Raw genomic sequence first — 16,232 nt, 5'->3', positions numbered from 1 at the left:
TGCCAAAGATATTGTCGGATATTAGTGAAAGCTACTGCTGTCTGTAGCTTTTGTCATGTTTCTAATAATTATTTGAATTTTATAATTTATCATATTACCTTTGAGGAAGATCATGCAGATCAGTCTATCTGGATTGGTGATTTCACGGGAATGATTTTTAAAAATAGAAGGCCAATAATAACATTGCCTTTACTCGGCCTTAATGGGACCGTACGTCACATCTCATGAATATTTTTTAATTCCTCAAAATATTCAAGATTATGTGATATGACGATTGCTCTGACGTGGCTTAAATTATCTTAAGCGAATTATTATTGCCATGCAAAACACGAGGTAAATGTCGTAAACTTATTTATGAGAGAGATTGGCCTAATTAGTTCACGGCCTAAACTGGAATACAAATGATAGGGCGAGATTATTAAAAAATTCCCAATTAATATATACAAATCAAGCTCACCCTTGATTTGTCTCTAAAATAAACAACTGCTTCTGATGTTTACAGTCTGTTTTCCATCTCAAGAATGCGTCTTTCAATTTTCAATACCTAAAAAACATTCAAGGTGTTTTTTACGTAGCTCAAATTGTTTTAGGATTATTTTTATTAGTACTAACTCAATTTTAGGGTCCTTTCCATTTTGTTATGTGAATTTATAAATCTTATCTCATTTTATCATTTGATTTTTGAATTTGGCTCATTTAAGTCACTGCATTAAAATTTCCGTTAAAAATGGAAAAATGACTTGGGTGAGGTTATATGGTCTTTTTTCGTTTGTTTTTAATGGAAATTTTTAATAGAAATAGTTCAATGAAACTAATATAAAATTTATGAAATAAAACAGGAATTTTTAAATTTAAGAGGCAAAATGAAAATGATCCTACAACAGAGTATATAGAATAAGAGGAAATTAATTATTGCATGAAGACAAGAGGGTAAAATTGCATACGAGAGGTGGGCCTAAAATTTACGACTAAAATAATGTACAAGTTTGTTTGTTTGTTCCTTTTTTTTTTTTTTGAAATGAAAAATAATGTATATGTTAGGACAAAACTAATATATGAAATTAATCGAGATGACTTTTGATTGGTATCTAAAATGTACCGCTTATGAATTTTCATGTCCGTTTTCTTCCATTGAGATGAGATATCAATTGTTTTGATAAAAGTGAAACGACTTTATTAAAATCTTTCTGCAAATCTTTTAGGGGTGGAAATATATGAGAGCTAATCAGAGGAGTGCAAGCAGGAGAAGAAGAATGGATCTTGCAGTTGCTTCTTGGCATATCATACTTCTTTCGCTACTTGTCCTGGTAAAAGTTAAGACTATTTCATATTTTATTTCATTCCAATTCAAGTTCTTTAGTTGAAAACCATTGAGAAGAATCAAGTATATATATGATCTGTATAGCACATGAACAGTAGTCTTTTTTTTTATTTTTAAAAGATTAGTTAGAGTTTTACGCTCAAGAAACTGAAAGAATGATTTAGATATATGCTGAATAAGTAATACTCATCACCAGCTAAAAGAAAAGAATGCATGTGTGCGTGTCTGGAAAAGGGATAATAAATTAACTTGATTAAGAACAAAGTAGATTTATAAGGGAGAATCTATTTGTATTTACTAAATTCTAAATATTGAAAACAAAAAAAGAAAGAAAAAAATTATTTGTTTCGAAATGTTTTTATATATATGAGATGAATCTATGACCGATATGGTTCAATTGCAATATTTGACATCACAAATCTGTATATTCCGTTTACTATAGAAATTCACATGGAATTATTTCGAGTAAAAATAGTTTGTTCTTGCGTATCTCGTCCGATTTTTCAAATTGTGAAAATTTCAATAAACTTTATATATGTACGAGTTTTCAATGGTTATATTGCCATAAGTGGTTACCATTAAATATAAAAATTTAATGATATAGTGTGATATGAATTTAATTTAATTAATTATCATAAATTTTTTTTAGTCAACTATCCAATTTATTACAACTGTCAAATCAACATCTTACATTTCAAATAATGATATCCATCAATCCGCAAATAATAGAGTAACTATTAAAACTACAGAAATATATATATATATATATATTTATATTTATATTTGTCTAGGTTTATGTACTGATCATTATTCTGCGGATAATTGCTCAGGGTACTGAATCTAGGGATGTCCCTAGTGATAATAATATAATACAGCTCCCTAGTAGTAATACTGAGTATATTGGAGATCATGATCATCATCAATCTGATCATCCCAAATCCCATATGCATCACATGGACAGTAATAATGTAAATATGGTTTTCTTCACAATGGAGGACATGGAAGTTGGCAAAACAATGCCAATTTATTTTCCCAAGATAGATCCTTCAACTTCTCCTCACTTGTTGCCCAGAGATGAAGCTTCTTCAATTCCTTTCTCATTAAAACAACTTCCTAACCTTCTCAAGAAGTTCTCTTTCTCAAAAGACTCTCCCCAAGGCAGTGCCATGGAGGACACACTCAAGCAATGTGAGAGTCCACCCATCAAAGGCGAGACCAAGTTCTGCGCTACTTCCTTAGAATCCATGATCGATTTCATACGTCGCATTTTCGGAGACGATAGTTTTAGTGTTGTGGCAACTAATTTCTTTACCAAGTCAAGTACCACTTTCCAAAACTACACTATTTTGGAAATGCCTAAAGAGGTTTTCTCTCCCAAGATGGTGGCATGTCACACCTTGCCTTACCCCTATGCAATCTACTATTGCCACTACCTAGAGTGTGAGAACAAGGTGTACAAGATCTTATTAGGTGGAGAGAATGGAGACAAGGTTGAAGCTGTTGCTGTTTGTCACATGGATACATCGCAGTGGGGCCGTAATCATGTGTCGTTCCGTATACTTAAAACTGAGCCGGGGACTTTCCCGGTGTGCCATTTCTTCCCGGCCGAGCATCTTGTGTGGGTTCCGAATTCCCCTACTTCAATGTAGTACTAATTTCAGCGTGGTATAAGTGTGTCCCATAATATGAGTGTGGTATTTGCTTATAAGTGTAAAATGTTTAATGTTCTGCAGACGTGCTTCTAAAGCACACAACAAAAAATAATGTCAGTCAAATTTGCCATTAAAATAGACTCCTCCACTGTGAAGTTTGAACCCTGTTTAGTGCTTGTTTCTCGATCTTTACGAGCATATGCTTTTGTACAAGATGAAATATTTCATATATAGTCAACAATTATATGATAATTAGAGTCTTCAAATTAAGCTTTGACAATCAGGCTTTTGAACTGGAATTTAGCCATTTCAGTCCACTATGTGCTGCTAAATTAGTTTATATATGATTGTCAGTTTTCTCAAAGGTCCAACGAAAGTCCAAATTAAAAAGACCTAGTTATTCAGGAGACTTAATTGCAATTTAAATCCCTTCCCTTTTTTAACCCTTGAGTTTATAAAGCTTCAAGTTCCGGCGAAGAAATTAATACTTCCAATATAGATTTGAAGAACTAAAATGGCAGACACCTATATTAGATAAATATTAATACGAGAATCTACGATTAACCTTCATTTGTTTACATACATGTAATCCAGAATGTTTTGAAATTTGAATTCTGTGCTGAGAACCGGAATCACAGTCAGATACATTGAGCAGTAGATAGGACCCTCTTTGACAGAGCTTCCTAGAAGTTTTTTTTTGACTTCCTAAGACTAGAAGCCACTTTGGTAAGTAATTAGATGCAGTATTAAGGGTCCGTTCACTTCACTGATTCGAGTTTGTAATTCGAGTTGAGATGTGATTTTGTGTGAGAGCTTTTTTACTGTAGCAAAAAAATTAGATGTGACTGTTTCTGAGAGCTTTTTACTGTAGCTAAACTCAAATTCTAAACTCGAATCAGCGAAATAAACGTGCCTTAGCTTTTCAGAAAAACTTTAATTAAAAAGCTCTTCTGACTTTTAAACATACAACAGAGTTTAATAGGCTTTATTTTAACAATTTTATTACTTATTAGAAAATTTCAAAACTATGCTTACTAATTTAAGTTCTTTTAAAAATATGGTTCGAAAAGTCACCATTTTTATTTTTTCTTTTTTTCTTTTTCTACTTACTAAAACAAAAGCAAAGGCCCATAATGTTTTTAAGTTAAAAAACTAAGGAAAATAGTAGAAAATAGACCAATATAAAAAGCTTAAGAAAGTATATAGGCCAATTTTTAGTTATAGAAATTAATAAGCCATAACTTGTCAAGTTATGGTTCAGAACTAGATAAGTTATGGACAAACTTGTCAAGTTATGGTTCATAGCCAGACAAGTTATGGACAATAACTTGTCAAGTTATGGTTTATAACTAGACAAGTCATGGACGAAAATAGTGATTTGGCCTATTTATTAACTTATGTAAACTATTAGTCTATTAATTTTAATTCATCTCAAGACCTATTTTTCTCTTTCTCCCAAAAACTAATACTGAGATTGCAGCAGAGGTTTGGGCTGGATCACATATGTGGAAAATTAAAAATGTAGGCGAAGTTTTCTGATCAAAGAGATTTCATTCTTGTAGGAATCTAAAGTACTTATTCATGTTTTTTCGAGCGCTTAATCGGAGAATTATTTATAGCATTTAAAAGACCTCATTTTAACCTCTCAAGATGCCATATATGCAGCTGAATAAAATATAGTGCCACTGAAGTGGATTTATGAATAGTTTTCTTGTATATTTCTGTTGCATTGGATCCATCCCATCCAAAATGTACTAGAAACTACAATGTAATCTAGAGGGTTACTAAAAAAATCTTTTCTTGAGAGCTTGCTTGGATCATATTCAGAATTTCTTGAGAAAATCCAAGTGGATCAGAAAAGAAAGAGAATATTCTCTCAGAATATTCTCCGACAATTGGAGGTGGAGACGTCCGACTATCTTAATTTGTTAATTCTAAAAAAATATTCTGAAAGAAAATAAAAATAGTATGAAAGAATATCAAAAACATTCTGCTGGAATGCTCTCGGACGACTAGAGTCAGAGATGTCCAGCCTTCTTTGTTGACTTTAGAAAAAGTTTCTGTTGGAATGTAAAACTGTTCAATATTCTACCAGAATATAACTCTGGCGCGAGCAACTAGTGCCAGAGACGGTTGTCGATATTTGTTGAGAACAAAAATAATCTGGTAGAATATCATGAAAAATATTCTACTAGGATACCATCCAGTGAATTGTGTTGCACAAATCTTTAATTTTAAAAATTTTTGACTGAAATGTAAATATGAGATCCTTTTTGTAGCATTCTTATTAAAAAAAAAAAAATCAAATACTAACTCATAGTGTTAATAGTATATGAATTAAAAGCACCAAAAATCTTTTTAGAAAATTTTCCTTAATTTACTTGTCAAAATATAGGAGAAAGAAAGATAATAAATACTTTTTTGTTTAAGTAATACTTTTTGTATAACTATACTTTTTGGAAAAAAAAAAAAAAAAAAAAAATTAAACATACAGTTGTGAATATTTTAGCCAATGGCAAATTATTTATGGGATTGATAAAAGATAGATTCAACATACAACAGCTGCTTAGAATTAGAGATCAAACAAGGGAATAGAACCCCAGGAAACGATCTAAGCACAACAACCTACATAAACACTAAATCATGAAAAATTAAAAAAAGTTACGACCAGAAGAAGATATTATTCAGTAGCTAGCCTAGAATTATGCATGAGCCTTCTATTTCAAACGACATGTCGTCTAATAATAATGGGATCTTGCTATGTATATATGTGATTCCGCTTCAGCCACGTGTGGTTTGCTTAACAAGTTCTTTGGGTTCTTCATAAGATTGCATCATGTGATTCTCTCCTTGAGGCTTGGAATGGCTTCGGTATATGATAGCATTGGGTCGAACGTCGAAGTTCTTGACAATCAAACGGTCCCATTTTGTTGTACTGGGGAGATCAGACGGCAAATCTTGATTGAAAAGACCGTCTCTGATTGTTTTTGGCATTACTTGATCTTTCGTCTCGCTCTTCCAGTAGTCTCCCACGTCTTTTCTTGCATAGCTGAGATTGCCCATCTGCTAATATTATACAAAGAACAAGTATATGAACTATGTTGGTTAATTATTTTCTCATAAATAAATAACGAGAGAAAATAACTGATACAGCCGATTATATTGGTTATATTCGTATAAATTTAGGCTTGAAACGGAAATACTTGAAATGTATATATACTCTAATGACTTAAATATACGTTTTGATCCATTTCAAGTTTAGCAAGTAATTGGAACTAATCTTTAAGAAAAAAATAAATTAGTTGGAGAACAGTATTTTGAAGAACTTTCCGTAGCTAGAGAATATGTATAAAAATTTCTTAAGAAGAGAGAAATTAATTATGCATAAATAGAGAAGAGAATGAGGAATGCAAAAATCGACTTCATTTTCCTTTGCTTTCACCAACTAAATGATATACAGATACAAATGAACTTTGAAAGGCCGTATACTCCAAACTCTGATTGTTATAGCCTTTTTATAGGCCAAACACGATTTCTTTTTTCTTTTTCTTTTTTTAAGGAAAAATGAATCCACTGGCTTTTTAGGGGAAATAAATGCATTGTTTTCATTTTCGATCTGCGTTTCATAGGACTCATTATCTGAACAGTTTTTGTGTTTAAAAATATAGTGTCTAAATCAACAATATCATGCTACATCATTTAAAAAAATTGAAATGTTCTTCACTTGATCTTTTCCATGCTTGTTCATAAATTTTATGACAAAATTATATGATTAGTTAAACACTAAGTGGGACACCAAAAATTAATTAATAGGTATAAATCTCCTTCCATATTATACAATTCAAATGTTAATACTAATTATATATTTAGCATTAAAAAGTATGATTTGGTATGTTATTTTTCTTTTTCCTCTAATGCATACTACTACTTGAAATGCTAAATATACTTTTTCCTATAATTATTAAGCTTTGAAAGTTGTGTAAACTTTTATTTTTAAAATACTTAAAAAATGCAAAAGTTGCATCAATTACATGAAAAAAGTAAACATTTTAACCAATAGTAATCAAATGTCAAATTTTTCATTTATCACAAAGTATAACATATGAGAAATTTGGCACAATAAATAGCATTGCAGGAGAGTGTTTTTTACACTCAAATGTTAAACTTACAATTGACGCATTAATTATAGTATTACATTAGAGATACTCTTAGCCTAAGGGCCCGTTTGGATTGGATTAAAAAAAGTTGTGTTTGGCTTATTTAGTCCAAATGCCGCTTTTGAACATGTTTGGATGGCCAATCTTAGAGTGCTTTTGACTTTTTAGCATTTTTAAAACTAGTTATCTCTTTGGTGTTTATGAAAAAGTGTTTATGAAAAGCTTTTTTATTTACATTTTTAACCTTTTATTTGTGAACAATTAACAAATTAAATATCTCATTCATATCCTTTTATTACGTTACTTTTTATAACAAGAAGTGTTTTTGACTATTTTATCCAAACAAGTTTAAAAGCTCTTATTAGACATAACAGTACTTTTTCAGGCACTATCCAAATACTAATTAAAAGACCCCAACTTATACTTAGCTGTTTCTATTACTTAAAAAGTACAAACACAATCTATCCCAAATGGGTCCTAAAGGCTTTAGCGATTTAGGGTGGCAATTTTAGAATTGGGCAATAGTAGTAGTGATTACAATCATCGATATTATTGATTTCAACTATATAACTCAAATATAAATGATTTCCACGTACGTATCTTCACACACACACACACACACACACACACACACACACACACATATATATATATATATATATATTAGGAACTAAAAAAAACACGTGTTGAAAATTAATATTTTTTCATTGCGCGCACTTTTGTACCTTCATGACCAACTGGAGAGAACATAATTTCATCCGGTATTAATGCTAAACAAGAATTATGTACTGCAAATATCTTGGTACTAGCTACTTCAAATTATAACACTTTGTGCAGGGAGATCTGAGGGCTTCTGACAATTAGCTGATTATTATAAATAGAAAAACTAGGGAGGTGTAAATGGCGTTAGACATCAAAAGTCTCCTATGGTATAAATATAAGATGATTAGTGATTTATAAACATTTAGATCCCCTTCCTTTATATGCCGATTTTGTAAGAGTGGGTTTTGTGTACGTTCTAGATTTGTAGAAATGGCCTCAAGAAGTAATGTGCATGTCAACGGAAGCTATTGTAACTTTGGTGCTCATGTAATATAAACGTGATAATCATTTAGATCACCTTCAATATCATAGTGACTAAAATCGGCTTAAATGTGGAATAGGCTTCAAAATAAAATTTTTCCAATATTTCTAAGGCCGCAGATGATCGGATTTCTTATATATCCTTTCCCATTATGAATGAATTCACTTATTGTGTGTTGGTTTGTTGATATTGCAAAGAAAAGTGCACCTGTACGTGACGAGTAGTATTAAGAACTAATAGAGAAAAGATTTTATACGCAGTCCATTTTTTCTTCATTGTAAAAGTTATGGCGCTCAGCACTGTTGTTCTCATGATATTAGCATATATTGATTTTTTTTTTCCTTAAAACACCTGTCAATCCTTATTCAATTAATGATCACATTCTACTAGATTCAGCACAGAACCTTGTCATAGCTATATATTACTTAATACCAGGAGATAGAACTAGCAAGTGATCATTTACAAGAAAATTTGGCGCAGAAAATCTTCATCTCGTTACTACTGACAAGCATAAAGTTAGCCGTTGAAAGCGATCATTTACGATAAACTTATTCGCCATCTTTGTCGCTGAAAAGTGAAAGGATACAGAAACTGCACATTCCGTACGAGCAAAAATCCCCTGGTACTTGAATAGAACTTTCTTGATCAACGTTATAATTAATTAATAGACAGAAAAAGACGCTACTTTGTTGTTTTTTCCACAGCAATCAGATTTGTATATTCAGAAAAAGAAGAGATTTTTTGTTGTTCTGCATGCATGGATCCTAAACACGCATTAGTTGGGAGGAATACAGTTGAAAATTAAAGGGGGAGTTGAATGCATCGATTCTATGCATAGATCCAAAAAGATTTTTTGGTCAAAGCGTTCGTTGCTAGTATTCTTGATTGGATTTATTATACTGAAAAAGATAACATAGGACAGAATAGGCGTTGTCCACGGGCGCGGTTTCTTGTAGTTTGAGACCATATGCGTCATTATTAGTGTTTGTATTTCCTTAATTTGGAATATATTCTCATTTTCTAAATAATAAAAAAAAAGACATGCATTAATTTGAACGTTATACATATTCAATAGAGTTGAAAACTGAAGCAGAAATTGTGTGGATTCAACAAAACCACTTCTTATTAGTTATGACTATTCTCTCGTTGATCTTCAGAATGATGATACTGTTGTTGATAATAACATTATGGGGCCTAAGATATAACAAATAAATATTGATGATCAAACGGCGGGAGATTCATATAACTCAGAAGAGACACAAACTCCTGACACAACAGATTATTCATCAACAAATCATTTTCATTAATTCAGGTTCGGATTATTTTTGCTTCTACTCCATTCCGAGTTTAATTCACAGTACTACACCACCTGAAGTCAACATTGAGGTTTTATCTAAGAATGTTGAGTAATATTACCTTCGATCACTCTTTGCATTGACCATGGAGGAGAAAGCTTAAGTCCTCAACATGAATCGGCTTTCGTTAATTTCTAAAGAGTCGTGGGCTGATTTGGGTGATGCAGAAGATCATGATGAAAAATCAGTAGAGAAATAGACATAGCGCGGTCTTATGATATTTCGTACACTCATCCACGTTACATGCATCTAATTATATAAGTTTAAAACGTTTTATACCATAGTGTAAAAGAATTTTTCTTCAATGAACCAGCCCTAGCTAGGACCTCTTTTTTTCCTCTTCTTCTATTCTCACTTTTGGCGATCCTTCTCACCAATGACAAAGATTCTTATAGCGATTTCTCTTTCCAATAAGATTTCTTCGTTTTCTTTTCTTTCTCCTATAGCTTTAGCATTTTCATAATGAATTAAAATAATTATCCATTCGGATCTCATTCTATAGTTGTGAGTTGGTGATAAGTTGTATTTGTTGGATCTTTGAATCCGTATTTTATATTCCAGGAATTATCACACCAAATTACTAAGAAAATAAGTTAGAACAAATACATGTCTCCATTGGTGCAACCTTAATCTCCAGTAGAATTCTCTAAGACAACGAGCACAACGGTTATTGCCTTCCTCAGTCAAATCTCCTTAGTTCTTTAATGGGGTGTTTTCTCTCTAGATGGGGAAGATTGAAAACTGCCGAATGATTTGATGTATTGGGGACCATAACCTAAGTTTCTTTATATATTGCCCCATTAGGCTCCCATTAAACCTAATTGGATCAATATGGGTATCCACCCATTCAGCCCATACCCTGTTAGGAGACTATTTGGCCTTTTCATAATTAGATCACTTAATTAGCCTAATTAATTAAATAGCTTAATATAATTATGGAATAAATATGTGGCCCCACAATATAGGAAACTCATGTTTCCTAACAATCACCCACTTGGACTACGTATGATTCCTGAAATAATTATATCATACATAATTCCTTAGGCGCGCAACCGTATGCTATTTATCCTTAGTCTCCACTTAAGATACAATCTGGTTCATCTCCTATATTAGCATGAGATCATGGCGGTCTTTGTCACCCTCAAATGCAACTAAACCTCCCATGGTCACCATACCAACATATTCAATGACATAGATCGAGTATGGATGACTGGTATGGAAATACATGCAATGTGATCTCCAACATGCCTATTTCCAACTTGTCCTGCTCTATTCTTTATGAGATCAATCCGTAATTTTCAAAACATAATGCAAGATTGCAAATAGAAAATTAACACATTCAGAGGGAAAATTATAAAACTGTAAATCCATCTTTTTTATTCTGCAGAAAATAAACAACTAAATGTTTATGTCATAGAACATCTAAAATTAAAATCAACTCCCACTAAACCATAGTATTCTCAAATAAAATAACACCCATATGAGCAGTGTGCTCGTGAAAGGCCTTGGGTGTTAAGCCCTTAGTTAGCGAATCCGCAAGCATGGAGTTTGTCCCAATGTGTTCTATCCAAATCTGACCACTCTGAACTCTTTCTTTAACAACAAGAAACTTAATGTCTATATGCTTCGATTTTGTAGAGCTTCTGTTGTTATTAGAATATAGCACTGCTGATTTATTGTCACAAAATATCTTTAACGACCTCTCAATACCATTAACCACACGCAGTCCCATGGCAAAATTTCGCAACCATATCCCATGATTAGATGCCTCATAAAAGGCTATGAATTCTACAGCCATGGTTGAAGAAGCTATGAGTGTCTGCTTGACACTCTTCCAAGAAATAGCTCCTCCTACCATCATGTAAACATAGCCTGACGTGGATCGCTTACTATCTTGGCATCTAGCAAAATCAGAATCAGAATACCTAATAATCTCTAGTCTGTCTGATCTCCGATAAGTGAGCATGTAATCCTTTGTTTTTTCAAATAGCGCATAACCCGTTTGGCTATTTTCCAATGATCCACTCATGGGTTACTTAAGTATCTGCTCAATACTCCCACTATAAATGTTATGTCGAGACGAGTGCAAACTTGAGCATACATTAGACATCCTATTGCTGATGCATAAGGAGTCTTTTCCATTTCCTTTATCTCAAGTTCATTCTTGGGGCACTGACTGAGACTAAACTTGTCTCCCTTAGCTACGGGCATATCTCCTAATGAACAATTCTTCATGCCAAATCTATCTAGAACCTTTTCAATATAGCCCTTTTGTTATAACCTAAGGATACCTTGAGAGTGATCTCGTAGTATCTGAATTCCTAATACAAAAGAGGCGTCACCAAGATCTTTCATCTCAAAATTCTTAGTAAGAAATTTCTTAGTTTCGTGCAATAAGCCTATATCGCTGCTGGCAAGTAATATGTCATCAACATAAAAAATTAGGAAGATGAATTGACTCCCACTGAACTTGTGATATACACAATCATCGACCGCATTCACCTCAAAACCATAAGAAGTGATAACTTGATGAAATTTGTGATACCATTAACGGGAAGCCTGTTTGAGACCATAAATGGACTTTTTTAACTTGCAGACCATAGACTTTGAATCTCCAGATACAAAGTTTTCTGGCTGGACCATATAAATCATCTCATCAATGTCGCCATTGAGAAACGTTGTCTTAACATGCATCTGATGTAGCGTTAAGTCTAAATGAGCCACAAGTGCCATAACTGTCCTAAAAGAATCTTTCAAAGAAACCGGAGAGAAAGTCTTTTTGTAGTTTATGCCTTCCTTCTGAGTGAATCTTTTGGCAACTAGACGAGCCTTATATCTTTCGATGTTACCCTTCGAATCCCTTTAGGTCTTAAATATCCATTTACAACCTATGGGTTTTGTTCCTTTAGGCAACTCGACAAGATCCCAAACGTCATTGTCTTTCATAGATTTCATCTCATCCTTCATGGCATAAATCCACTTTTGAGCATTAGAACTTTGTAAGGCTTGTTGGAAGTTGATAGGATCATCTTCCCCTAAGCCTACACCATCTTCATGTTCTTGGAGAAAGACAATATAATCATCTGGAATCGTACTTGTCCTTTCTCTTGTGGATCTCCTTAATGGCACTTCTTGAGGTTGTTGAGTTTTCTCTATAGGTGCTGCATGGGGAACCTCATTGTTGTCTTATTCCAGAGTTGCATCTTGAACAATGGCTGGTATTACAGCCTGGTCATTGACAATAGCAATATTGTGAAGAGAAACGTAATCTTCTTCCTCAAAGACAACACTCCTTACTTTATCTTCTCCCCAAAACTCGACATCTTCAAGGAATCTCGCATTTTCCGTCTCGAAGAAGGACCTAGTAGTGGGATTGTAAAACTTGAAGCCCCGAGAGCGTTTGGCATATCCAACAAAGTAGCAGCTGACCGTTCTTAAGTCTAATTTTTGTTCATTTGGCCTATAAGGCATTGCCTCAACTGGACAACCCCAAACATGTAAATGCCTAATATTGGGCTTCTTTCCAGTCCACAGTTCATATGGGGTTTTGGCCACTGCTTTGTTTGGAACCCTGTTAAGGATATAAACTGCAGTCTTTACTGCTTCTCCCCAAAGTGATTCAAGCAAGGAAGAATGACTAGCCATGCTTCTCACCATGTCTTTAAGAGTTCTGTTTTGTCTCTCAGCAACACCATTCATGCTAGGTTTGCCTGGCATTGTGTATTGTGGGACGATTTCACATTCTTTTAGGAAGATAACAAATGGCCCTGGACGTTGTTCACCTAATCCGTCATATCTGTCGTAGTATTCGTAACTACGATCTGATTTGGCAGCCTTAATTTTCTTACCTAGTTGAAGTTCAACTTCGACTTGAAAACGTCCACTAACTGTGACTTCTCATGTATTAAGTATAGGTAATTGTATCTTGAATAATCATCTATGAATGTAATGAAGTATTGTTGACCATTCCATAAAGCCGTAGGGAATGGTCCACACATATCTGTATAAATGAGTTCTAAGACGTCTGTAGCCCTAGGGGACCAAGAATTCCATCACTCACAAGCCTCTGAATTATCTGTTTAGAGATATGATCTAAACGCTTGTGCCATAGGGTGACAGAATTCTCATTTAATTTTCACTTTGTACCTCGTGCACTAGTGTGCAAAATTTCATTATCAGCAGTAACAATATCAAGCATACAAAGATTATCAATTAAGGAACCAGTACTAACAACATTTAAATTATGAGAAAGACTAACTTTATTATTTCTGAAAGAACAAGAATAACCGGATTTGTCCAAACTAGAAATAGAAATTAAATTCCATCTAAATGACGGTGCAACAAAAGTCTCAATCAAATCCAAATAGACACCAGTCTTTAATAATAATCTAAATGTTCTGAGAGCTTCAATTGGAACTTTCTTGCCATCGCCCACAGAGATGAATCTTTCAGCATCATTTGGCGGTCGGCTCCACAGGCAACCGTGCATAGACATACTAATGTGAGTAGTAGCACCAGAATCTACCCACCAAGTATCCTTAGGTACAAAAGCTAAATTAACTTTAGAACAAACCATAATGAGAGTCTTTCCTTTCTTACAGAAATAGCAAGTGAATTTCTCATCCCGCTTCTTTACTTTCTTCTGATTGGGTGTTCCTTTTGCAGTATCCATGGCTCTCTTTTTGTTCTTATTCTGAGAGGTTGATGCCAAGTGAGCACTTTCAGTCTTATCTCGCTGAAGTCTTTCCTCTTCTTGCACACAATATGATATGAGCTCATTAACAGTCCATTTTTCCTTTTGGATGTTATAACCCACCTTAAATTGGCTGTATTATGCAAGAAGAGATTTGAGAACTAAATGCACAAGAAAATCCTCGTACAGCTCTAACTTTAGTGCCTTTAGTGTCCCAGCGATGTTAGACATCTCCATAATGTACTCCCTTATGTTCCATTTTGCCTTATACCTCATGAAAATGAGTTTATTCAGAAGGTTACTCGTTTCTGACTTTTCATTCTTGGCAAAATATTGCTCAAGTTCTTTAAGGAACTTCTTGGCATTAGTTCTCTTAGTAATAGAGCCCTGAAACGCCTCCGGAATGGAGCGTTTCATCTTGGGGCACTGACTGAGACTAAACTTGTCTCCCTTAACTATGGGCGTATCTCCTGATGAATAATTCTTCATGCCTATTGGAGATAAAAATTCTCTCATTAATTTAATGTGATGACCGCTCTGATACCACTTGTTGGATCTTTGAATCCATATTCTACATTCCAAGAATCATCACACCAAATCACTAAGAAAATAAGTTAGAACAAATACCTTTTCTATTGGTACAGCCTTAATCTCCAGTAGAATTCTCTAAGACAACGAGCACAACGGTTATTACCTTCCTCAGTCAAATCTCCTTAGTTCCGTGATGGGGTGTTTTCTCTCTAGATGGGAAAGATTGAAAACTGCCGAATGATTTGACGTATTGGGGACCATAACCTAAGTTTCTTTATATTGCCCCATTAGGCTCACATTAAACCTAATTGGGTCAATATGGGTATCCACCCATTCAGCACATACCCTGTTAGAAGACTATTTGAGATTTTCATAATTAGATCACTTAATTAGCTCAATTAATTAAATAGCTTAATATAATTATGGAATAAATATGTGGCCCATAATATAGGAAACTCACGTTTCCTAGCAGTATTTACTCATATCTTAATCTGTTGTGGTAATTTGTTTAAATTTCTTTTCATTTTGTTATATTATTGTGTGATTTTTGTTAGATCTGTATCTTTTTAAATGTCACATCAAGAAGATTTTAGGCGGTATCGAGGTTAACAATAAGTTTATTATCTTATTAATCAGGAAAGCCTACACTGGATCATGCAGAGGGCTAACTGAAAGAGCTAAAAATGTATTTCTTGTATGGAGCTCAATTTTGTCTTTTGCGGAGTTACGTGCCCACCAACTGAAAAAAGCACACGAAAAACACCTTCTTGTGTGTGTTTATTTATTTATAGAAACAATAATTGAACTATTAAGATAAATAACTTGTTATATCAGTCTTGATTTTTTTGTCCAAGATTTATAATAAATATTTGTTTAATCTGATTGAAATTGCCGCCTTATATAAAATTGAAGCAAACAAATTAATGGAAATAGAAACAACTGTATACACTTTCCAGAGAGGTAATGAGTTCTATGTAAAATATATCTAAGATAGATGTTATCGAGTGTCAAACGGGTTGTCATCTATTTGACCGAGTGCAGGCCACCAAAGGAGATGTGGGGCCTGTGTTTCCAATTGAGATTTTTTTCTTTTTTTTCTGGCTTTCGTTCCTTCACCATTCTCTATTTTTTTTCCATTAAAAAAAAAAAAAAAAAAAACTAACTTTTTGTAAACAGCTAATATGGAGTTTCCTGTTTCCTTTTTTTGTTTTTAAATTACCTTGTGCAGAATATATTTAGTGAGGGACTCTTTTCTATCAGAATTTTTTCTAGTAGTATGGCATAAATGAGACAGTTATTACTAACACAAGGCCCAACTTATGTGTCTATACAACAATTATAAATATCACAACCAAGTTGAAAACAGTTTTTCCCTTTATAAAGATCTTCTTCCTCTAGTATAAATTCATCCATTTCATTTCTCTACTCACCTTTTCAAA

The 16,232-nt window shown here is 33.5% G+C and overlaps 1 protein-coding gene across 2 annotated transcripts; it reads left to right on the top strand.

The window, feature by feature from the left end:
- Positions 1-396: 396 nt before the first annotated feature.
- On the top strand, positions 397-3,230 carry LOC21404096 (BURP domain-containing protein BNM2A). Of its 2 annotated transcripts, none has more exons than XM_024172009.1 (3): positions 397-560; positions 1,203-1,313; positions 2,152-3,230. In XM_024172009.1, the coding sequence occupies exons 2-3, from the start codon at positions 1,215-1,217 to the stop codon at positions 2,968-2,970; spliced, it is 918 nt and encodes a 305-aa protein (XP_024027777.1). In that variant the 5' UTR covers positions 397-560; positions 1,203-1,214; the 3' UTR covers positions 2,971-3,230. The 2 variants fall into 2 exon arrangements, with proteins under 2 accessions (XP_024027777.1, XP_024027778.1); XM_024172010.1 differs by having other exon boundaries at positions 1,203-1,307; positions 2,152-3,229.
- Positions 3,231-16,232: the final 13,002 nt, after the last annotated feature.

Source organism: Morus notabilis, unplaced genomic scaffold (genome assembly GCF_000414095.1).
Source record: "Morus notabilis unplaced genomic scaffold, ASM41409v2 Scaffold630, whole genome shotgun sequence".
Lineage (NCBI taxonomy): Eukaryota > Viridiplantae > Streptophyta > Magnoliopsida > Rosales > Moraceae > Morus > Morus notabilis.
The sequence above is the reverse complement of the archived record's forward strand: the minus strand, read 5'-3'. Positions and strand labels throughout refer to the sequence as shown.